At 39.2% G+C, this 26,164-nt stretch overlaps 1 protein-coding gene across 1 annotated transcript; it reads left to right on the plus strand.

Moving 5' to 3' along the window:
- Positions 1–6,102: 6,102 nt before the first annotated feature.
- On the plus strand, positions 6,103–24,000 carry LOC139326983 (meprin A subunit alpha-like). Its single transcript, XM_070956688.1, has 13 exons — positions 6,103–6,192; positions 6,285–6,309; positions 6,433–6,489; positions 7,059–7,099; positions 7,175–7,250; positions 7,725–7,842; positions 9,305–9,480; positions 16,641–16,862; positions 17,487–17,621; positions 18,289–18,504; positions 19,661–20,128; positions 22,262–22,429; positions 23,972–24,000. The coding sequence occupies exons 1-13, from the start codon at positions 6,103–6,105 to the stop codon at positions 23,998–24,000; spliced, it is 1,821 nt and encodes a 606-aa protein (XP_070812789.1).
- The last annotated feature ends 2,164 nt before the right edge of the window (positions 24,001–26,164 follow it).

Genomic DNA, 26,164 nt, shown 5'->3' on the forward strand with positions numbered 1-26,164 from the left:
CAAAATCCATATAAACAGTGTGTTGTCTGGTTACAATTCTTTTGAGTAACATTCATCATAGTAACAATAATTGCATTCTCCAATAGTAATCCTATAATAACAGTGCTTTCCCTCATATTAATACATATTATTAATACTAATCAAAATTAATCAAAATTAATAAATTACAGTAAACAGCCCTAATAATGCACGCCCCTTAGGAATGGGGTGAGGCCGACAATAGACAGTCTAAGGTTAACATTTTGGGGGTTAGGGGAAGAAACCGCAGTGTCAGGTAGTGCATTTATTTATTTATTTATTTATTTATTTATTTAATTAAATTTTTTATACTGGACGATAGTTAGCCAAGGGGTCATCCCGCGCTTCCAGATGGAGGAGGGAGTGGGTCACCCTAAACAGGGCGGCCGGGCGATTATCTGATGATGTACTTACGAGACCGCCTTCTGCCACCAATAGCCTCCCACCGGCCAGTACGCTCACACAGAGTGGGCCTCCTCAGGGTGCCGTCCGCCAGGCAATGTCGGCTGGCGACCCCCAGGGGGAGAGCCTTCTCTGTGGTGGCGCCTACCCTCTGGAACACCCTCCCCCCAGAATTACGCATAATAACAGACCTCCGGATTTTTCGTCGGGCCCTAAAAACCTATTTATTCCAACAAGCTGGGCTGGCTTGACCAAATTTTTTAATTTTTAAATTGATTTTAAATTGGAAATGGTTTTAATTCGGCCAAAACATTTAATTATTTTAAATAGTTTTTTTAGATTCACCATGTTTGTATATATGTCTTGTTTTTACCTTGGCTGTGCACCGCCCTGAGTCCTATTTTGGAGAAGGGCGGTATAAAAAATTTAATTAAATAAATAAATAAATAAATAAATAAATAAATTACAGTAAACAGCCCTAATAATGCACGCCCCTTAGGAATGGGGTGAGGCCGACAATAGACAGTCTAAGGTTAACATTTTGGGGGTTAGGGGAAGAAACCGCAGTGTCAGGTAGTGCAGTTCCCTAGGAGTTTCCAGGGATAATATATAACAGTTTGGCCAGGCCATTTTCTCATTTATTAATACTTCAATGGTTCCATATACCTGGATGCTTTATTCATGAAATTTATGAACAATTCTTATATATTTCATTACCAAAATGAAACTTCTTTCTAGACCAGAATGCTTTAGATGAGGGAATAGAAGGGGAACTCATCAAATTTGCAGACGACACAAGGCTGACAGGAATAGCCAACACTCCTATTCTTCTGGTTAAGCTCAAGATCCACATGGATCTTGACAGACTTGAACACTGGGCTCTATATAATAAAATGAAGTTCATTGTAGAGAAAAGTAAGGTTTTACACCTAGCCAAGAAAAACCAAATGTAGAGGTACAGATTAGGTGAAACATGGCTCAATAGCAGTAAACTGCGAGAGAGATCTTGGAATCCTAGTGGACAATTTCTTAAATATGAGCCAGCAGTGTGCTGCAGCCACCAAAAGAGCCAATGCAATCCTAGTCTGGATTAACAGAGTGATAGAATCAAAATCACAAGAAGTGTTAGTACCACTTTATAATTGCCTTGAGAAGACCACACTTGGAATACTGCATCCAGTTTTGGTCACCACAATATAAAAAAGGTGTTGAGACTCTGGAAAGAGTGCAAAGAAGAGCAACAAAGATGACTAGGGGACAGAAGGCTATGAATGGTTGCAGGAATTGAGTATGTCTATTCTCCTGAAAAGAAAGACTGGGGTGACATGATTGCAGTGTTCCAATATTTGAGGGACTGTCACAAAGCCCCCCTCATTTGCGATCTTATTCAGGAGGGTGGAGCGGACCTGGCGGGTATTACGGAGACCTGGTTGGGCCATGAGGGGGGGGTTCCCCTCGTGGATATGCTCCCACCAGGTTTCCGAGCATTCCATCAGCCGAGAGCTCAGGGCAGGGGCGGGGGGGGTGGCGGTTATTATAAAGGAAAGTCTTGATCCGAGGGAGACCACTGTTCCACAGATAGCTGGATGTGAGTCCCTTTTTGTGAAGTGGGGTCGTGGAGTACAGATGGGCTTGTTGATCATGTACCTGGCTCCCTGCCGCGTGGCAACAGCCCTGCTCGAGCTGCTCAATGTCATAGCTGAGGTGGTGGTTGGTACCCCCAGACTTCTAGTCATGGGGGATTTCAACCTGCCATCTGTCGGCGAAACGTCTGAGGTGGCTCGAGAGTTCATGGCTTCCATGACGGCCATGGACCTTACTCAGTTAATTTATGACCCCACTCACACGGATGGACAGACTCTGGACTTAGTTTTTGTCTCTGGTCAGTGGTTGAGTGGCGTTGATACAGGGGATATAGACATTGAACCCTTGTCATGGTCTGACCACTCGCTCCTTCGACTTGACTTTCTAACTGCTGCACCCCGCTGCAGGGAGGCGGGACCGACCAGGTGGTTCCGCCCCAGGCACCTAATGGACCCTAATAGGTTCCAGATGGAGCTTGGGCCATTTCCTGAGACTCTGGCTCATGACTCGGCTGAGGACCTGGTGGCCGCCTGGGATAGTGCGGCTGCCAGGGCCTTGGACCGTGTCGTGCCTTTGCGGCCTCTGACCCGGCACCAAACTCACCTAGCTCCTTGGTTCTCTGAGGAGCTCAGGGAGATGAAGTGCCGGAAAAGACGCCTGGAGAGTAGTTGGAGGACCAGCCGCTCTGAATCCGACCGAACACTGGTGAGGTCTCATATTAAGACCTACCTAGTGGCGATAAAAGCGGCGAAATCTAGCTATTTTGCCACTCTTATCGCATCATCAGATAATCGCCCGGCCGCCCTGTTTAGGGTGACCCACTCCCTCCTCCATCTGGAAGCGCGGGATGACCCCTTGCAGGGCCGAGCTGAGGACTTTGTGCAGTATCTGTATGACAAAATCGCTCAGATTCGGGAAGGGCTGGCCTCTGACTGGGTATGTCCGGACGGGATGACTGAGGCAGGTCTTGAGAGTGTTATCTGGGGGGAGTTCGATCCTGTGGCTCCCGAGGACATGGACAGGGTCCTGGGACAGCTGAACGCGACCACATGTTTATTGGACCCGTGTCCCTCCTGGTTGGTACTGGCTTCCCGGGAGGTGACACGAGGCTGGCTCCAGAAGATTGTTAACGCTTCTTTGAGTGAGGGGGTCCTGCCGGCTGCTTTGAAAGAAGCAGTTGTGAGGCCCCTCCTCAAGAAGCCCTCTCTGGATCCGGCTGTTTTGGCTAACTATCGTCCAGTCTCCAACCTTCGCTTCCTTGCGAAGGTTGTTGAGAGTGTGGTAGCGCAACAGCTTCCCCGGTACCTGGATGAAGCTGTCTATCTAGACCCGCTCCAGTCCAGCTTCCGGCCTGGGCACAGCACGGAAACGGCATTCGTCGCGTTGGTGGATGATCTCTGGAGGGCTCGGGATAGGGGTTGCTCCTCTATCCTGGTCCTGTTAGACCTCTCAGCGGCTTTTGATACCATCGACCATGGTATCATGTTGCACCGGTTGGCGGGGTTGGGGGTGGGGGGCACCGTTCTGCGGTGGTTCTCCTCCTACCTCTCTGACCGGTCGCAATCTGTGTTGACGGGGGGGCAGCAGTCGACCCCGAGGCACCTTGCTTGTGGGGTGCCACAAGGTTCGGTCCTCTCGCCCCTTCTGTTCAACATTTATGTAAAGCCGCTGGGTGAGATCATCTGTGGCTTCGGGGTGGAGTTCCATCAGTACGCTGATGACACCCAGCTGTACATCTCCACCCCAGGCCACCCCAACAATGCCCTTGAAGTGATGTCCCAGTGCCTGGAGGCCGTGCGGGCCTGGATGGGGAGAAACAGGCTCCGACTCAACCCCTCCAAGACCGAGTGGCTGTGGCTTCCAGCGTCCCGATATAGCCAGCTGACGCCATCGCTGGCTATTGGGGGCGAATCACTCACCCCCACGGAGAGGGCTCGTAACTTGGGCATCCTCCTGGACGCACGGCTGTCTTTAGAAGATCATTTGACGGCCGTGGCCAGGGGGGCTTTTTATCAGGTTCGCCTGATACGCCAGTTACGTCCCTTTCTAGATCGGGACTCTCTACGCACAGTCACTCAGGCACTAGTCACTTCCCGCCTGGACTACTGCAACACTCTCTACATGGGGCTCCCCCTGGGGTGCACCCGGAGGCTCCAGCTGGTCCAGAATGCGGCCGCGCGGGGGATTATGGGGGCGACGAGGCGCTCCCATGTGACACCTCTCCTGCGCGAGCTGCACTGGCTTCCGGTGGTCTTCCGGGTGCGCTTCAAGGTGTTGGTGACCACCTTTAAAGCGCTCCATGGCTTAGGGCCGGGGTACTTACGAGACCGCCTTCTGCCACCAATAGCCTCCCACCGGCCAGTACGCTCGCACAGAGTGGGCCTCCTCAGGGTGCCATCCACCAGACAATGTCGGCTGGCGACACCCAGGGGGAGAGCCTTCTCTGTGACGGCGCCCACCCTCTGGAACAACCTTCCTCCAGAGTTACGTACAATAACAGACCTCCAGATTTTTCGTCGGGCCCTGAAAACCTATTTATTTCAACTAGCTGGGCTGGCTTGAGTTAAATTTTAAATTGATTTTAAATTGGGTTGTTTTAATTTACGGCCAAATATTTAATTATTTTAATACTGTTTTTAAATTTTGTATGCTCTGTTTTTACCTTGGCTGTACACCGCCCTGAGTCCTATTTGGAGAAGGGCGGTATAGAAATTTAATTAATAAATAAATAATAAATAAAGAGGAGAAGGCCAACTTATTTTCCAAAACACCAGAAGGCAAGACAATAAGTAATGGTTGGAAACTAATGAAGGAGAGAAGCAACCTAGAACTAAAGAGAAATTTTCTGACAGAGAGAACAATAAACCAGTGGAATATCTTGCCTTCAGAAGTTGTGGGTGCTTCATCACTGCAGACTTTTAAAAGGAGCCTGGAAGCCAATTGTCTGAAATGATATAGGGTCACCTACTTGAGCAGGGGGTTGGACTAGAAGACCTCCAAGGTCCCTTCCAAAGTTCCTTTATTCTATTAAATGAATACCCTAATCAAGGAACTATCAACACATACAAACAATCTAGCAGTAAAGAAGAGCCTAATCAAGAAACCACCAAAAACATTTCCACTACTAGCAGAACAAGTCAGTAGTATATAAAAAGAGAGAAAACCCTACTCCCACCTAGCACTGATTATGTCACCTAACTTGGTAATGAAAGATCTGCAAGAAAAAGCACCAAGTTCAGAGAACATCAAGGTTGCCAGAGTTCAACCCTGAGCTACAAATATCTCTTCTGTAAATTTCAGTATTCCCAGGTAGAGGTATTTATAGAGAAAGCAAATCTTTGTATAAATCTGTTTTGAAGTATTTATTTCCTACAATTGTACAACTCTGGAATAGAGATGGCCTCATCTAAATCTTTCAGGTTATCTTTAGACATATGTGTACATATAGGCATCCTCTATGTTCTTAAAGCCCTACTTTTTAAAGGGTTTTTCTGGTTCACCATTCTTTCAGAGGAATGCTCTTTGTGAGTTTCAGCCTGGCTGTTACAGTAACTGAGTGACAGATTTATGGGATCTTTGTTACACTATTTTTTTTTTTAATTTTAATTTGATTTATATGCCGCCCTTCTCCGGAGACTCAGGGCAGCTTACAATGTGTTAAGCAATAGCCTTCATACTTTTGTATATTTTATTGTATATACATTGTCAGCTTATTGCCCCCACAAACTGGGTCCTCATTTCACCTACCTTAGAAAGGATGGAAGGCTGAGTCAACCTTGAGCCTTGGAGAGATTCGAACCAGCAGAAATTGCAGGCAGCTGTGTTAATAACAGGGTGCACTAAACCACTGTACTATCAAGGCTCACACTATTCTGTCTTATCCATTGTTCCTCTGAGCTACTGACAAGTTACATTTTGTTGAATCAAGAAGTTGACAGGGAGTGTATAAATAAAATAATTGTTTAAACTGATTTCCTTGTCAAGTGTATAATTAGGAAACAATAAGATGAATTAAATATTAGCCTGTAGTTGCTTAATTCTTAATAATTTTCTCTGACACTGCATAAAAAGACTGGAAATTTACATGTTATTTAAGACATGCCCTCAATCATTCACAGCCACTCCAAAATGTCTTCTCCTCGTCTCCTGTGCCTGGCTGCACTGCTGACTGTATCTTCCACCCTTACGGTATGATACTTTCCTAGATACTTCCGGATTTGATATGATACTGTTTTATTTTCCTTGCTTGAGTTTCTAAAAATGTTCAATTGCCGTTGCAGATCAGGAGGACAGCAGAACATGAAGGTAAATAAAAACAAACTCCAAAAGAAATAAGTATCTTTTTCTAAGGTGGGAAACATACAATCTGAAGTAATTATCTGTAAAGAAGAATGTATTGAATACTAATGTATGTATTTATTTATCTAGAAGGGCACTCCTTAGATGAAGGAAAACCTAGGCAAGGCATCCCTGAAATCAATGCAGGTAAGCAAATCCATTGGAGAGAACTATTGTACTGTATATTTATGTATATAAATTGGGGGGGGGGGAAATACTTGCCTGGGATCCACTGATATCAATAGAAAAGAGTAGGGCTACATACAGAACATCAAAACAATCAATCAAGATAGCATGTTGGCTTCAGACATTCTTATCTCCCTCATTATCACAATTATTTTACTTCATATCCACTACATCAGAGAATGCTCTGAGAGATTGTTTATGACAAAGAACCTACATCAGTGTATGACTAATGACATCCAATCTATGTCTATTTATTTGTTCAACTTGTATGCCACCTTTCTCCGAAGACTCAGATGTCTATTCACTCTATTGTGTCCAGTAAAAAAAATGTTCAAGCTAAAGTGTATAGCAATGCAGCAAAAATCCAGCCTAATTCTCAGGCCTAGATATGGACATGTTAAATAGTAAATGGGGAAAAAATTCTATCAAATGCTGTTTTTTATCTATATGTCTAAGATTTTGATAACAAAAACATGTAATAATTTCTTAAATATTGCTTTGCTCTTAATTATTGTTCATTCCAAATTTAGCAACAGGAAAGAAGTTCTTTGAAGGTGACATTATCATGCTGGTAAGGTTAATCTACTTTTTATAAAGAGATTAGAAAATAAACTTTTAAAAAAATATAGTTTAATTTTCTTAACAGTTTGACAGAAATGCACTGAGGAATGACGTCTATAGATGGAAACTTCCAATTCCGTACAAAATTGGCGCCAGTATAGGTAACAAGACATTTTCTGGTCTAGAACTCTAGGTTAATTATTACCATGATACATACAATGGATTAAGCAGTAAATTCCAGTAGAGGGCAAATTGAGTAGATCATCTGCCCTCTTCCCCTTGCAACTCCCTAAAAATGTTCCTTCAAAGTTCCTTTCTTTAACTGAATGCTCATTTTCTCTTGGGCTTCAGTTTCAATGTTTCCAGCCAGCTCTTCCAGATTTCAGGCTTTTTAGTAGATAGAGAAACTCACCTTGAGTCTGATCCATTAGCTACCTTCATGTAACCTTCCTGACAGCAATATGGAAGTGGTTGCTTTCTTCCAGGCTGTTTCTAGTCAAGCCCTGATGGAGAGGAACAAGCACTGAGTGAGAAAGAGGGTTCTAGTAATAAAAGATCCAATATTTCTAACTAACATTCATCTCATTTGTCTACAGCCTGGATAAGAATATAAAACATGCATTCTTTTCTTTCAGGCCTGAATACCAAGGGTGTCATATTTCAAGCATTTGAGATGTTTCGACTCAAATCTTGCATTGACTTTAAACCCTACGAAGGAGAGAAGTCCTACCTCCAATTTGAAAAGCTGGATGGGTAAATTTATTCAAACAGACAAGCTAATGTCATGACAGAAAGCTGTAGCATTTAAATAATTATTGCCCATAATTAAAGTACACAGTAGTTAAAGTAGTTAAATGATATTGTATTCCTTCCCTCGTTCTTTATCGAAACCTAGTATAAAGCACAAACTAAGCTTTTGCCCATATTTCAAGGCTGGATCAGGTTGTGTTTCCTTGATTTCCCTGAAATGCTTTATTACCAAGCAAGAAGAAGTAGCCCTTGCATGTCCTTCTTGTCATCTGGATATTCTCCACCTATTATTTGCACCACCTGGCATGTTTCTCTTGTGGTGTCATTTAGTCTGCAGTACAGCCTTTTGAGAAGTCAGTGTATTCAAGGAAACCTATTCCCTGCTTGTTGCCAGAAGGAATGGTAGATTTCCTCTTCATCTTCCCCAGGTTGCATATTGCAGTTCCAGTTGAGATCACTAGACCCATAGTTAGCTTACTGCACACAGAATCTCTTGTTTGGAGCTGGACACTGCTTTATTAAGAAAACATGTAGGTAAATCCTAGGTATCATGGAGGAATTTCTAGAATTCCTGACATGCTAGCATTCTATAAGGTTTCTTCCCTTTATAAGACACACACACTGCTTATAGTCTGAAGTAATGGATTACCATATCACCTCAGTGGGCATTGTAATAAAAGCCATTTTTCCCATCCACCTTCCCTATTCTTTCTGTGTATGTCTGTAATCTATCCTCTATATATTTTTTAATGATTATTCAGTAAAAATGCAATGCTTTGGGAAATTCCTTGCTGTTCAGTGATAATGCAGTCTGGATTGCTTGGCATAAATAATTCATCAACCCACACCCCCAACTAAATATGATAATTCCACCTGGAAATGAGCTAAAATGTTTGTTTGTTTTTATAAACAAAGCTGAGGTCTTCTGCAAGATCTTGATTTAGGGACATGCAGTAAATAGTCCTTCCCCCCCCCCATTGGATCACATGGATTATTAATAAACATGAATATATATGTTAGTAAACCTGTTTATCTTGATACCTAAATGAGAATGGAACCAAGTTAGAAACTCCTGTTGACGAATTCTGTTCCCATGACATCACCCTCCCTTGGTTGCCATCAATATGAGGCTAATGTCTACAGCAAAGAAGTCTTTGAATACACAGTCATTTCTGTAAAACTTGTGATTGTTCGATATAAGTCATGAATAGTCCTATGATTTTCTGCCTTTTAAGAACTATAAGAATAGGCGTCACCCAGGGGTTGCATTTGGTTGATATAAAGCAGTATCAGTTTATTTTTTTGAATGGATAACTTAGAAACGTAGGATGGTATCCTGTGTGGTAGATGGGGAGTTCTCACTCTGCTATCATTTGGCTCTTGTAAGCTAAGTGGCTTTGTGTTTATATTAGTTGCTGTGTTAAATCAGCTATTTTGAATGAATAAATATATCTTTGTATAACAGATGCTGGTCTTATGTGGGAAATCTTCAGACTGGCCAGGTCATTTCTATTGGATCACGCTGTGAATATAAAGATATTGTGGAGCATGAAGTCTTGCATGCCCTTGGATTTTATCATGAACAGTCACGCACTGATCGAGATGACTATGTTAAGATTTGGTGGAATCAAATCATTGATGGTAAGTGGAAGGGACAGAAAAGTTTGGCACCTTTCAAATCTTTTGTTCCCATTTGGATTTTTATTACTTCAGATAGATTTGAGCTAGAAATCATCTCACTCAATTTGATTTTAGAAAGTGTAACTTACCTTATAATTATTAAAAAGGATATTAAACCTATCATAATGCAATAATGCCACGTGTCTCAGGCAAGGAAAAAACAGACTGACCTGAGTATTTTGGGCCTCCTACTTGCTTCAAGAGAGGATGAACAATTCTGTGTTTTTCTCATCTAAAAGACAATTCCTAAATATGAGAGATAGATTTATCAATCTCTGTTTCAATTAATAGGGAGAATAAGAAAGGCACAAGGCCACATGACTAAAGATGTACAAAAGGCAGATTGAAGTAAAGTACCAAACAGCAGTTCAATACAATGCAACAATGTTGTGCATTAAGTATGCATTAAGTACAGACCAATCCACAAATCTATGTTATGTGTGTGATTTTATTTACCACTTAATTATTCAAGAATAAATGTTCTATAGATTGAGGACTATTCCCAAACTTTAAATCTTATTTTCTAAGAGGTATAATGGTCTACTACTCTTTGGATCAAATGTCTCTCAACATATCTAACTGCTCCATCTTGGAGTAGAGTAGAGTAGAGTAGAGTAGAGTAGAATAGAATAGAATAGAATAGAATAGAATAGAATAGAATAGAATAGAATAGAATAGAATAGAATAGAATAGAATAGAATAGAATAGAATAGAATAGAATAGAATTCTTTATTGGCCAAGTGTGATTGGACACACAAGGAATTTGTCTTGGTGCATATGCTCTCAGTGTACATAAAAGAAAAGATACATTCACCAAGAATCATAAGGTATAACACTTAATGATAGTCATAGGGTACAAATAAGCAATCAAATCATATTAGGAAACAGTCAATATGAATCGTAAGGCTACAAGCAACAAGGTTACAGTCATACAGTCATAGGTGGGAAGAGATGGGTGATAGGAATGATGAGAAGATTAATAGCAGTGCAGACTTAGTAAAGTTATTAGTTATTAAAGTAGTAAAACTTAGTAAAGCTTTCAATTATTAAACAAAAAACCAACCCATTACTGAACTCTGTCTGTTGTTTGGAATTTAAAATGCAACAACAAATTAATTCACTCAAAAATTGTAAAGCAATTTCCAGTGGATTCTTATAAGTATTAAATAAAATATAAGGGATGTGATGAAACCATCTGTTAAATAATGTATTACGGATGAAGTTTGTCAGATATAAATGCCTTATTCTCTATTGTGTAAATAATGTATATATGGGACATCAGGGGTTAACTTATTCTTTGGATTTTAATGTATTCATAATTTACCACTCCCATTCCTGGCTCCACCCCTTGTATATATAAGGAGCCACCCTCACCATTTTCTTTGCTTCTATCTTGAATATTCAGCGAATATAGAATGCCTATTATTATTAAAGAGAAATATATTTAAATCTCTAATTCTTATTATCTTTATTGAGTCTGATCCTGAAAATATTGCAACAAGCTGGTAGCAGAGGATGGTTAATTGACTCAATAAATAATTAAAAATGTCTAAGAAAGATAGGCCCAACACCAGGGCCTACAGCAAGGAAATAGAAACTGAACAAGAGATGATCAACGAATCCACTAACGCGATTTCGAGAGAATCCGAAGAATACACCACTGAAGAAGAAGAACTGATAAATGAAAATAATGACCAGGAAGAAATCGAAATAGAAAATAACGAACTCAGGTCAGAGATATTGAAGATACTAAAAAGCCAGAAGAACGATGAAAGCCTCATCGCGAACCTCCAAGAAATGCTGAAGAACAACAGAGCAGCGAGAGAGAAAAACGTCGTTAAAGAAAAACCCAAAGATCAAAAAACTGTGAGTGAAATGAATACTGAGAAAGTCGTTGTGAAAAAGAAAAGATGTGATCCCGCGCGAAATTTTGAATGGCAGCCATCTTGGTTTCAACGAACTTCAAAAGAGAGTGAAGCAGAGCCAATCAAAACGCTCAGTTCAAAATTTCTGGCGCGAAAAACGCTATCAGACGACGAAAGTGAAAAAGAAGACTCAAACTCTTCAGAAGAACCAGAATCAGAAAGTGAAGACGATTTAACAAAGTCTCAAGTAAAGTCAGCAATAAAAACGCTTTTTGCTGCTTTTGGGCCAAGATTGAAAATTTCCAAGGCACCAACGAAGAAGCAAGAGATCAAACCGACAACTCGAGACCTGCACGCTCCCATCCTGACTTCGAAGGCGACGACACCTGAGCCCAGAGAGCCATGCCGATTCCGTCCTACACCGCAGACCGGATCAAGTGCCAACGCACACGAAAGAAAGAGAAGAGCTGTCGCCACCACCAGAACCCCTAAAACCGAACCAGAGACCGACTCATCTGAAGAGGAGCGGAACGAGAGAACTGAAATGGAGAGAACCTTCCACGACGACGCCAAGGAAGAAATGAGCAACGCGCATGTGCAAAGCTACGTAGACGGCCCCGAAAGACTTGAACTGGCCAGAGAACCGCGCAGACTCGTTGCGAGCATCCCCATGCCGTTCTGTAATTTCCTGCACTTGCGAGACCACGGACTGCCTCAGGTTGTAAGTAATGGACAAAATAATGTGGGGAACTTACCCAGTGACTTCCCAAAACTTAGAATTGATGGCATTAATTTACAAGAGTGGTATCAACAACTTCAGGTTGTCTTTATGAAAGAAAATTTACTATTCTTTATAACTAGTCCTCCAAGAAGACCTTGGACTTTAAAAATAGATTGTTTACATCATAGAGCATTTTTCATAATAATATCTAGCGTGTCTCCTGCAATGTATCATAGCATCAAATCAAACCTAACTGTGTCAGAAATAATTCAATGCATGTTTAATCTATTTCACAGCGATAGCGTAGCTACAACTACAAGAATGTCTAAGGATTTCTTTTCTTCTAGAGTGAAACCAGGGGTTTCTATAAGTGAGCATTTGATATCTCTAAACAAAATAAGAGCTGAGCTGCAATTGAGGGGGGAAGTGATTTCAGATCAAACAATGAAAAGTGTTATTATCAATTCACTTGATTCATCATGGGATAACTTTATGTCACACCTAGATACTATTAATTTAGGATATTTAACCATAGAAAGTCTATCTAACAAATTGATAGCAGAAGACAATTCAAGAAAAAATCATTCCAGTAATCAAACAGAACACAAATCTTTTAGGAAAGTAGCTTTCCAAGAAAAATATAATGAAGCCTTTAGATGCCACAATTGTGGATCCAGGGAACACAGTAGAAGAGACTGTCCCAAAGTCTCAAGGGAGAGACATAGGCCAGAATATAGGAGCAAATACCATTATAGACAGTCTTCCACAGATAGACACAAATATAGAAGCCCACCAAATTACAGAGAAAGTAGAGGGGGTAGAGAAAATTCAAAAGAGAGAAAATCTGGGTCACTAAATGGACTAAACAAACAAGAAAGCACCAAAACACAACAAAATGAGAACAATAATTGGCTTATTGATTCTGGTGCAACCAATCACACCACTAACAACAAAAGTATATTATCTTCATTTACAGAAGATAAGTTTGTGATAAAGGTAGCTAATCAAGAAAAGGTTCAAGTATTAGGCAGAGGAAATGTGACCTTGCCTGGTTTAGGTAAAATAGAGGGGGTATTATTAATCCCAGAAATACCTCATAACATACTAAGTGCTATAAAACTAAGCAGAGATTCTGACATCAATATAGTTTTCTCAAAGGGGAAAGCAACTTTAGAGAAGGACAAAACAAATATAGGCACTGTGATGATAAAAGGAGGTCTACCCTATCTGATAACAAAAGAAAGATGGTTACATAACATTGATTCAAATATGGAAGATTGTATTGAAGCAGATGATGAAAATGTTAGTAACAGTGACAATGATGAATGTAAAATACCTCATGATCACAAAAATACACACAATGAGAAGAAACCAAAAATAGGTAAACCAATTCATGATGAGTGTGCTCACATCTTACATAGGAAGTTAGGACATGCAAGCTTTCCTGTAGTTCAAAAAATGACTGAACACGCAGAAGGTGTCAAAATAAAAAATTGTGATAATTATTTGGAATGCTCAGTATGTAAATCCACCAAACTAAAAACCAGTCCCAGACCAAAAAAATCTAACAGATCAACTAACAATATTTTTGACTTAGTACATATGGATTTAGTTGGTCCATTAACTCCGTCAATTACCTATAGGAAACGTTACTTTCTAACAATAGTGGATGATTATAGTCGCTATGGTTTTGTTTACACATTAAAGCACAAGGATGAAACCTTTCAGAAATTTAAGGAATTCTACAAACGCATAGAAACACAACATAATATCAAAATAAAACAAATTATGACAGATAGGGGATGTGAATTCATGTCTAAAGAATTCTCCCAATGGTTAAAGGATAAGGGAATGCTACATTTCACGTCCAATCCATTTTCTGCGTTTCAAAACGGGATTGCAGAGAGAAAGAATTCCACACTACAAACCATGATTAGATGCACATTAGAGGATGCTGGTTTAGGCAAACAATTCTGGTCAGAAGCCCTACATTATTCAAATTACACTCAAAATAGAACCTGGTCCAGTATTGTGAATAAGACACCGTATGAGGTGATGTACAATAGGAAACCTAAATTAGCACACATGCACATATTTGGAGTCACTGCAGATGTGCACATACCTAAGCAGTTGAGGAGAAAGGGAGAAAACGTATCCAGAAGATTAAGATTTATGGGATATGAAACTGGAACCAAAGGGTACAGATTCATTGATAATAATAACAAATTTATAGTCTCCAGAACAGCTGTGTTCCATGAGCAGGCCAATTGGTCTAAACTGCACCTTAATGAAATATTTCCAAATAAATGCAAAGATGCGATATCTTGCGAGGAAGGGACAATAAAAAATCAAAACATTAACAAAAATAAGAACAAAACCAAAACTTGGACAAATAGTCAACATAAAATAAAGACAGACACATTAACAAAAAAGGAAGCTAGATATTTGCACGACAACCATAGCAAACCTGAAAGAGCTATTAGAAACAATAGAAATCAAATACCAAGTAAATACAAAGATTACATAATGCATATGAATGAAGAACAAATAACACCTAATACATATGAGGAAGTATTAAAACTCCCTCGTGAAGAAAGAGAAAAATGGGAACTAGCTATGAAAAAAGAGATGGAAAGTTTGCAAGGATTAAATGTATTCACTCCTGCGATCGCACCTAAGGATAAAACAATTATAGGTACCAGGTGGATTTATAAAATTAAGAACCTAGAAGGAGGCAATACTTTATACAAGGCTAGACTAGTTGCACAAGGTTATGCACAAAAATATCCAGAAGACTATACTGATACATACTCCCCCACGGTGAGGACAGAGAGTGTTAAAACAGCTCTAGTAGTAGCATCTGCACTCAATCTGGACGTATTTCAATATGACATACAGACTGCGTATTTACACGCAAAACTAGATAAGGAAATATATGTAAGAGCACCACATAGTCAATACACTAATAAGAATGAAATTTGGTTATTAAATAAGAGTCTATACGGATTAAAGCAATCTGGCAAGAGATGGTACGATTGCTTGGTAAAAGTACTAAAGACCATGGATTTCAACGCTACCACTGCTGATAACTGTTTCTTTGTAAAAAAGAGTGATGATCACATTGAATTTGTATTAATTTATGTGGATGATATTTTATATATAGGAAAACACAAAGAGAGCAGAGAAATCTTTGTAAATAAGTTAAACGAACATTTCTCGTTGAAATCTCTAGGTAAAGTGAATAAATACCTTGGTGTACAAATTAACAAAACTAGAAGGGGATTCAAACTTACTCAGAAAGATAAGATCATTGAACTTCTAAACAAATGTAATTTAAACAATGCCAAAACCTGTGACACTCCTATGCAAACTGATTTCCTTAGAAACACTGATGAGTCTTCCCCTGAATTTAAAGATAATACATTTTACAGATCAGTTATAGGCTCACTACTTTATATATCTAATTGGACCAGACCAGATATTGCATTACCTCTCAATTTATTGTCAAGATATGTTAGCAAACCAACCATGTATCATTGGGAAGCTGTCAAAAGAATTCTAAGATATTTGAAAAGTACATTAGATTTTTGTTTAGTATTAGAACCTAATAATGACAAAGAACCAAAAATTACCTGTTATGCGGATGCAGATTGGGCTGGTGATACATCATGCAGAAAGAGTACTTCTGGTTATATTTTTCTATTGAATGATTGTCCAGTTTACTGGTACACTGGTAAACAAGAACTGGTAGCCACTTCAACCACAGAAGCGGAATATGTTTGTTTATCCAAAGCTGCAAATAACCTTGTATGGTTCAATGACTTGATCTCAGATGTTTGGAAAAAACCTGCATTACCTTTTGTTGTGCATGAAGATAATAAAGCAGCCATTGAAATATCCAGATCCGATGCCATTGGACAAAGGTCCAGGCATATTGATATAAAATTTAAGCACGTGAGACAATTATCTCAAGATGGGTTCATCAAAGCAATACATTGTGATACTTCTGAACAATTAGCTGACATATTAACGAAGCCTTTACCTTCTAAACAGCACAAATATTTAACTTCTAAATTGTATGTATTATATTGTCCTGAATCTGAATGTAATTGGTGTTGTATAGCGAACCGGCATTTAGAGGGGGATTTGTCAGATATAAATGCCTTATTCTCTATTGTGTAAATAATGTATATATGGGACATCAGGGGTTAACTTATTCTTTGGATTTTAATGTATTCATAATTTACCACTCCCATTCCTGGCTCCACCCCTTGTATATATAAGGAGCCACCCTCACCATTTTCTTTGCTTCTATCTTGAATATTCAGCGAATATAGAATGCCTATTATTATTAAAGAGAAATATATTTAAATCTCTAATTCTTATTATCTTTATTGAGTCTGATCCTGAAAATATTGCAACAAAGTTGTATAAGTTATATCTGTTATAAATGATTGCTTCCGCTAATTGTTTAATAAAATATTAAAGCATTAATAGTCAAACTTGCCTGACAAGTTTGGTATTTTCTTTCCTAGGTCAGGCATATAACTTCAACAAATATAATGACAGTTTTATTTCTGATTTATACACTCCATATGATTATGAATCTGTCATGCATTATGGACCTTATTCATTCAGTAAGAACAATTCTGTCCCTTCAATTACAACAAAAATTCCAGAATTCAACAACGTCATTGGGCAAAGCCAGGATATGAGCAAGATAGATGTAGAAAGGCTTAACCGCATGTACCATTGTGGTAAGTTTATTCTATTTTACTCAACTTTTTAATGTTACAGTAATGGTGAAACCTTACATCTGATATATTCATTACCAACAAAGAACAGTTAACCACTAAGTCTATCACCTTATATTATATTAGGAATAAGTCTATGGAAATTACAGAATTGAATGCACAAAGGTGTTTTGGCAGTTCATCAGAATGCAGACACACCCACTGCAACTTCTTAAGCCTTGCATGACATCACCCAAGATTATACATCATACATGTTTTTCCCAAGGAATCTTTCAGTAGCTTCTATGCATGAATTCTCCTACCCAATCTATCACCTCTGAAAAGGACCAGTGCAATGAGGAAGTTAAATTAGCCAAGGAAGTAACATCCAGATTGTTTCATTCAACAACCACCAAACTTACATAATCAATGGATACACAACCTGTGGCCTACGGCTGCCTATGATCCTGAAACAGAAGGGATCCAACTATTAGTCCCCATTAATTGCCTTCAGTGCCTACACTACATTACACTAATACTCACTCATATGGAGCTGGGAATGGTTCTCAAACTGTCCTAGGTTGTTTTAACAAGGTAGTTTTGTATTTAGATTTCTTTAATCTGAAATGCAAGGATTGTTTCCTGCAGCTTCCAGTCTTACTCTGCTTGACCAATGTTTATTTGAGTCCATCAATATCTGTGGCATGGTGCAAAATGGAAGAGACGATGCGACCTGGAAACATACCTTGACTACAAGTCGGGATAACAACAACAACTGCTTAGGTAACATACTAATGTGTAATTTAAATGGATGAGAAAGTGGCTGTACAACTGGAAATCATTTAGTAATGAAAACCAATAGGAAGGATATAGCATATGAAAGAAAAAGACAAAATTAGAAACGTTAATTGTATCCAAAGTGTTAATATGTGACAAAGTAATCAGAAATGAAATTCTCCTTATAATGATATATATACAGTATATACACACACTAATATACATACATACATAAATACATACATATAATTATTATTATGTTCCTCTTGCAAATATATGGGCATTAAAAAAAATTATATGTTGTGGGCAGAAGGAAAAACCTTGAGGATCAGGAGGGAGACCCACAACCAAGGGAATGGCCAAACAAAAGAAATCTGGGGTGCAAAAGTAATTTGAGAAAGTGTCTCAGAATTGACCCTTCCCAGGTTTCAGAAAGATAACAGGAAGAAGGGAAGGAGAGGGAAGCATATTCAGACCTGCAAAAATGATGCCAGCCCCTTGAAGTAGACAGGGCTAGGAAACCAAAGTTATGAATGCTAATATTACTATTATTATAAGATTACAGTAGCACATTTTCACGAGCGCCTCTGTTTAAACCCAGTGAAATCCTGCACAATTGTCTGAAGTGAATCATGGTCCACAGGACATTAAATCACCTTCATCTACTTTACAGAGAAAGAGTACGTTATGAGCTTTGATACCACCAAAGGCCTCTCAGGTGAAACAGCCATTTTGCAGTCCCGTATTCTTTATCCAAGAAGAAATGAAAAGTGTCTACAATTTTATTACAAATTTGATGGCAGTCCAAAAGATGAGCTGATTGTATGGCTTAAAACTGATGATGGTACTGGAAACGTTAGGAAGTCAATGAAACTGAAAAGCATCCATCGTAAGTTCTTAAATAACCTTTGAAGATTTAGTTACAATGACACATCCAGGACTACACTTTATCTTCTAAAGAGAGCATCAGATATCTTCGCTCCTCATATCCAATATCTAATTGGTGTGTGTTATAAATCCAGAAAAACTTTGAAAAGATTGGTGGCCTTTTGCAGAGAGGGAATAAGAATTGTCCTGGCTTCCCCCTTCATGCCACACTGCAAGCCTATTGGTGCAGTCTGTGAGCTTCCACATAGCGTGACTAGGTGGCTCAGTGGCTAAGACACTGAGCTTGTCGATCAGAAAGGTCAGCAGTTCGGAGGTTCGAATCCCTCGTACAGGTCTGTGTGAGCAGGGGGTTGAACTAGATGACCTCCAAGGTCCCTTCCAACTCTGTTACTGTTTTGAGACAAGGAAGAAGCCTTCCCCCTCATCCAGCTAACTCAGAAGCTATCTTGTGAGACAGACCAAGCCACACAGCTCTCCTCTTTCAGGGATTTTGTTGAGATCTGTGGCAAGTAGAAAGGAACAGCTGTGTGTGTGCACGTGCATGCACATTGGGGCGCACACAGGCATGCAAATTATCTCCTAATTTCCACGCCAAACAGTTTCTCATCACTCCATTACAGTGTTTCTCAACCTCAGCAACTTTTAAGATGTGTGGCGTTCTGTTCCCAGAATTCCCCAGTCAGACAGCCACTCCAATTCTGAGATTGAAGTCCACATATCTGAAAGTTACCAAAGTTAAGAAACCCCCTTCTGTTAAAATACGTCAGGTTAGTCTTTCATATATGTGACCAGCTGAGATCAGAAGGATTAAATCTAAAAAATAAAGAATGAACAAAAATCAGTCTTCTTTCAAAAGACATTCAAATATTAAGCAAAGTTTGGAACACACCTTGACAAAACTGTTGCTTCTCTGTGGTCACGTAAAGGACCTCAAACATGGCATCAGTGCAATGCACTCCTACGATGGAGGACTTTCCAACTTTATTAAATGCAATTGTTTCTTCAACTCTTTTAAGTTATAGTAATTTCATCGTCATATCTTCCTCACTTAATGTCTGCTAAATATTGCTTTGAGATAATCGCGGGGAAAGTAGCATAAAATGGGTTGAATGTGTAAATGAATCAAATATTAGATCTCCCCCCCTCTCCCCTTTCAGGTGATGGAGAGAAACAGTGGAACTTTGCAAACATTCCTTTCAACAGCCGGACCAAATTCCGCTATGTTTTTCATGGCCTTAAAGGAGACCCACAGAATTCCAAAGGAGGAATTCACATTGATGATATTACTCTGACTGAAACGCAATGTCCTACCAGCGTTTGGCAGATAAGAAACTTCACTTCCATTGTAAAGAGTTCCTCAAAAGGAGATTATGTGTCAAGCCCTATCTTTTATAACTCTGAAGGCTACTGCTTTGTGCTCAGTCTCTATCCCCGTGGTCCAGCCAAATCAAATGGAGATTACGTGGGAATGATGTTTTCTTTATGTAGTAGCCAGAATGATGGAGCATTAGAATGGCCAGCTGGGAACAGGCAAGTGACACTCACCATAGTGGATCAAGATCCTGACATCACCCAAAGGATGTCAGCAAGTCGAAGTTTTGTTACAGACCCCAACCAGCGTTACAGTAAGTCGAGGGGGTGTGGGGTTATGCAGAATTGACTGCTTTCTTTTTTAGCAGCATAATTCTATGGCTGCTTAGCAGATCCTTTTTCAAGTGTGATGCAAAGATGCTATCGGTAAGTGAGATCATCTAAAGTAATTCTGTTAATAAGCAAGTGAAGGTTAAAGCTGGCAAATTTCACAGGTGGCTCTATCAATTAATCAGGCAAACTTACTAAATCTTCAAGGTTATGATTAATAATTAGAATATATCTAAGACAATGTATTCAAACTGTCTTCCAATAATCTGTACTATTTTTGAACTTAAATGACAGTTTTGTAAAACAATGCCAGCTGGCCTAGAGTTTGAAATAATCCCTATGACTGGATAGATTAAAATATGTTAAGAATCACATAATTATTTAAGATACTATAGCACTATCTGGACACAAAATAAGTATTAAGGTTATCATAACAAACAAGTCTAATTTTCTGCAGAATAGAAATCAACTATTATATTCTATACCTCTTACTCCATTTCTAATTTACTGAGTGAAATCCAATCTGGAAATGCTACAAATTCTTGGGTTGGTGGTAAATTTGAGGCAATCCCTAGAACCTATGACAAATTCAGGTGACAATAAGTGTAAAAAATATCAAGCATAAAGTAGTTGGCACCTGATAGGAAAAGAAAATGTTAAGGAATCTAAAAATGAATCTATTAATAGTATTCCATGCTACTTTATTACCGGTAATTCCGTCATCTCCTTCATTTGGAAAAAGTAGGTGTATTTAGACCATGGCAGTAATTTTTATTTATTTATTTATATGCCGCCCTTCTCCAGAGACTGAGGGTGGCTTACAAGGCGTTAAGCAATAGCCTTCATACTTTTGTATATTTTATACAAAGGCAGCTTATTGCCCCCACAAACCGGGTCCTCATTTTACCTACCTCAGAAAGGATGGAAGGCTGAGTCAACCTTGAGCCTGGTGAGAATTGAATTCGCAGTAATTGCAGGCAGCTGGAAGCTAAATACTACCTTTAACAGTAGCATTAGTCTGCTGTGCCACTCAGGCTCTTTTAGATTTTGTTTACCATCATTTGATTTTTCAAGGTTTATCAGTAGCATTTTAAATGGCTCTGAAAATAAATTAGCATCTTGCCACATCTGTATTCACTGACAAAATATAATGCAGACTTAGTTATAAACAAGATACTGTCTGAGCTAAGTCTCCATTTTGCAGACGTAGTCAAACCCTGTAACATGTAAATCCAGCTTGTTTGTTTGTTTGTTTGTTCAATTTCTATAGCCATCCATCTCAGCAAACAAGTCTGGGTGGTTTGCAATTCAAAAACATATATTACAATTAAAATCTTAAAAACATTTTAAAACAATAAAAACAAACAATTAAAAGTGTTTAAAAAACAACCATGACCTGGATGACTGAGAATCTCCATAGACATTTAAATACTAAAAAAAACATCAAAACATCTAATTTGAGTATGTACAAAACCAGACATCTGGCTTCTTAAAAATAAATCCAGGAAGCAGGGCCTTTGTCGCATGTAGTGCTGCAGGCTGAGGAGCATAGCCAGGTCTTTAAAGCTTTAAAGAAGGTTAACAGGGTAGGAGCCATTATAATCTCTGCAGGGAGAATGTTCCACAGAACAAGGGCTGCTGCAGAAAAAGCTCTTTTTCTAGCTCCCATCAGCTGACAATCTTTGGCTGACAGGATCTGCAGCATGCCCATTATATTTGATCTAATTGGACAGGTAGAAACTCTTGTAAAAAGAGGATCTCTCAGGTACCCTGCTCCCAACCACATAGGGCTTTACAGTTAATCCCCAGCATAACATATAATGGAAGTTATGGTAACTAGACCAGGATCATTTTTTTCAAGAATTACTCTGGAGAATGAGAAAGTTTATTAACACAGACTTTATAAAACAATGTAGGAAGAACAATGCTCCCATTCCACTGAATCAAAATTATCTTAAATTCCAAATAGAATTTAAGCATCTCCATTAAAAAATGTTGGATGGAATGTTGTGCCTGGTTATTTGAATCTTACATAGCCTACTAAAAACATTGGAGGTTGTATATTTAAAATATTGATCCATTTCAGTTTATTTATGGTTGTTTATTTTGCTTGACAGATGGGAAACCTTTTTGGGATAAGGCTGACATTACTGGAGCTGTTGATCCTTTCTATAATATCCACGTAGGTCAAAGATGGGGATGGCGTTACATCTTGCCACACAGTGAATTGCGTCGGAGAAATTTTCTTAAAAATGGCAATCTCATCATTTTGGCAAATTTTGAAAGTAGGTTCAAAATATTATTTATTGTATTGTATTGAAGTCTTTGAAAAATATAGTTCTACACAGAAAGATTTAAAATATTTAAAGCAGTGTCGCTTCACCTGAGTTTGAATAGTCATTGGTTTGCCTACTTGTCCCATACTCATTTAAGAAGTAGCTTTTATTGAGATGTTGTTTGAAAAGGCTGCACACCAGTGGTGAAATCCAATTTTTTTTACTACTGGTTCTGTGGGCATGGCTTGGTGGGTGTGGTGTGACTTGGTGGGCGTGGCAGGGGAAGGATACGGCAAATTCTCCATTCCCTCTCTACCCCTGGGGGAAGATATTGCAAAATCTCCATTCCCACCCCAGTCTGGGGTCAACCAGAGGTGGTATTTGCTGGTTCTCCGAACTGCTCAAAATTTCTGCTACCGGTTCTCCAGAACCTGTCAGAACCTGCTAGATTTCACTCCTGCCGCACAGCTTTTTAATATGTGTGGTTTGCTTTTTAAGGCTGGACAATAATTGATTCACTTTAAAGGTCTTCGCCCAGTTAGGGAAGATAGCTAAGGCCACATTTGCCAGATAGAAGAAACAGGTTTTTGGACTACATGTGGTAGCAGAGCTGTAGCAGCAACACCAAGGCCAGGCACATATCAGGACAGGACAGTCGAGGGAATAGGAGACCAGCTCCATGGAATGTCTGCATTGGACTCAGGAGGAGACAGGAAGCCCAGATAGAAATCAAAGAAGGGACTGTGAGATCAGAGTGATAGGGAAAAAAATGACAGAAGAATCATGGACACAAAGGATATGAAGGTGGTTTGGCAGGTGTTTTAAGCAGAAAAAGTAGATAAGAACATGGTTGCCACTTTTAGGTTTGATGTGATCGACTGTTGCATAACTTTGATAGGTATCAGATGAGAAGGAGCAAATCGGAGCAAGAGGCAGAATAGGGGGAGGATGAATTGCATACATTTTTGATATAACTAATAGGAGGGGCGAAGGGAACTCACAAAGAACAGTGTTCTTGCTAAAGATAAGCTCAAACAGTGCTCAGCACAATGTGTGGAATCCTCAATGCAAAATCAAAGATCAAAGGAAATACTAGGGTGAGAGGAGAAGAAATTTAATCAGGATAACTTGCCAGTCTGACTGTTAAATCAACAACAAACAACAGGCAGCGTGGATGAAATGTCATAGTGGCCATGATCAAGTGAGATGCATACAGGAACTATATAAGGTATACTTATATATGCTTATGTGATGACCACACACATTTAAACTTACCGGTAGTTGTTTTATGTGGACGCATGAAGAAAAAACCTGAGCTCTATTTGGGCTTCATTGTAAAATAAAATATAGATTAAGGTAATCCTGTAGCTCCCTGGGTTCAGTTGCATGACTGAACTTCTATTTTTACATGAGAGCTCTGCTTACTGGGCAGAAAAACTTTTATCAGTTTATTTCTCAAGTCCAAAGATCATGTAATTTATCTTTCTGCTTCTTGCTGACAATTATAATTAAAAGCTTTTTCTTTTTCTCCCCTTCTGGTCATATCTGCAGTTATTCACGATCCAGGTAGTATTTTATAAATCCTTGGAATTCTTGACAAACAAATGTCCATCTCATCTGCTTTCATCAGCTATCCCAAACAATTTCTGACAGTTGGCCTATGGATTCACGCTTACCGGCCCTGTTCCCTTGAAAACAGAAGTGGAAAATAAAATAATAATAATAAAATGCACTGTTTCATGAGTTAATCTGAATATCTTTTGTATCTCAGTCTATAATTCTTCAAATTTTGTTTATAACTGTGGCATAGTCCACATGCTGTATTTGTCAAAAAAAATGACTTTTTAAGTCATAAAAAATGTAAAGTCCAGTCATGTCTGACTCTAGGAGGCAGTGCTCATCTCTGTTTCTTAGCCAAGGGAGCCAGTGTTGTCTGAAAATATTTCTATGGTCATGTCGCCAGCATGACTATATTCTGAGGCACATGGAATGCTGTTATCTTCTTACCAAAGTGGTACCTGTTTATCTACTCACATTTGCATGCTTTCAAACTAGGTGGGCAGGAGCTGGGCAAGTATCGGAAGCCCACTCCATCATGTGCCACTTGGATCTCAAACTCCTACCTTTTGGCTGACAAATCCAACATCTTAATCACATCATATAAACCTGCAAACAGCAAACAGTTGAAATATCCAATAGTGAAAATTATTTATGTTCTGAATTGAGAACGGCGGATAAGAGACCAAGATAAGCAACACGGTTTATTCACAGCAACAAACACAAGGGTTAAAATGTAACCTAACCTCGGTCGTGCGCAGCCGCTATTTATATTGCAGCTGGGCTCGCACGGCCAATAAAACACTTTAAAACATTCACACCTCCCGCCGGCCGAGCTATCAGCTCAGCCGATCAGGAAGCCTCCGTTGCTGGGCGGCCGCTCATCAGATCGTAACAATTTATAACATATCAGAAGACAGTATAGATTTATATTTGATGAAAAGTAGGTTTTATTTGGGAATCTAGCTGTTTTTGCAGATCGCTAAATAAAAAAAAATACAGTGAATATATGTTTGATGATAGACGGAGAGTTTTCAAGTAAAAGGAAGATACACCTCTGGGGAATTAATGAAATAATGCCCTTCAGTATCAAATATGGGATGAGAATTTTTGCCTGACAATGACAGATTCTACATTTTCATAGTAATACTGTATATCAGGGTATCCAGAGCGGCATGGTGGCCTAGTGGTGAAGACAGTCACCTCCCACTTAGAAGGTTGAGAGTTCAATTCTAGGTAGCGGCAGGTGTTTCTCTCCTAGGGCACAAAGAAAAAAAATCTGCTGCGAACTGTACATGGCATCAGGAAGAGCATCTGGCTTGTAAACACTCAGCTCCATGCAGTTGCTCATCTCCACCTCATATTAAGGGATTACAGGGTCATAAAAAGGAATGTTTTTTGTTTTTTTTTACTGTAGTTCAGGGTCAGACTTAGTATTTGAGGGGTATGTTAAAGGATGTACTTCACTCTAACTTTAATTAATCTAAGCCAGTTAATAAGTATGTAATATATATTTTATAATCCATTAAAAGTTATACCCCTTCATGGATTACTGCCTTATCATGGCAAAGGGGCTTCACAGCCCATAGTAGATATGAGTTAAGATGTGCAGGGCTATCCAAGATGGACAGGTCATAGTGGACAGTTCTGACAAAATGTGGTCCACTAGAGAAGGAAATGGTAACCCTCTCACAGTATCCTTGCCAAGCACTGAAGAATTGATTCTTTCAAATTGCAGTGTTGGAGAAGACTCTTAGCACTCCCTTGGACTGCTAGGAGATCAAATCAATCAATCCTAAGGAAATCAACCCTGATTGTTTTTGGAAAGACAAATCAAAGGAAAGCTAAATCTCAGCTATTTTGACCATCAAGTGAGAAGAGAGGACTCATTGGAAAAGACTCTGATGTTGGGAAATATAGAAGGCAAAAGGAAAAGGGGACAGCAGAGGATGAAATGGTTCAATAGTATTATTTATTCAATGAACTTAAATTTGGGCAAATTCCAGGACATTCTCACCATAGATTTTACAGCCTAATATTGAAAGGGTAAGGCCAAAAATTCACTAAAACGTCCTTGGCAAAATATTTTGCTTTTTCTCTCTTTCCTGGGGATTCAGAATGAAGAAATTTGTACTTCAGTTCTAGAAATGCACCAGTGTGTTATATAAATCACTGTAAATGCTGCTG

The sequence above is a fragment of the Pituophis catenifer genome, unplaced genomic scaffold (assembly GCF_029215685.1).
Source record: "Pituophis catenifer annectens isolate HBS135680 unplaced genomic scaffold, rPitCat1.0.hap2 SCAF_1, whole genome shotgun sequence".
Lineage (NCBI taxonomy): Eukaryota > Metazoa > Chordata > Lepidosauria > Squamata > Colubridae > Pituophis > Pituophis catenifer.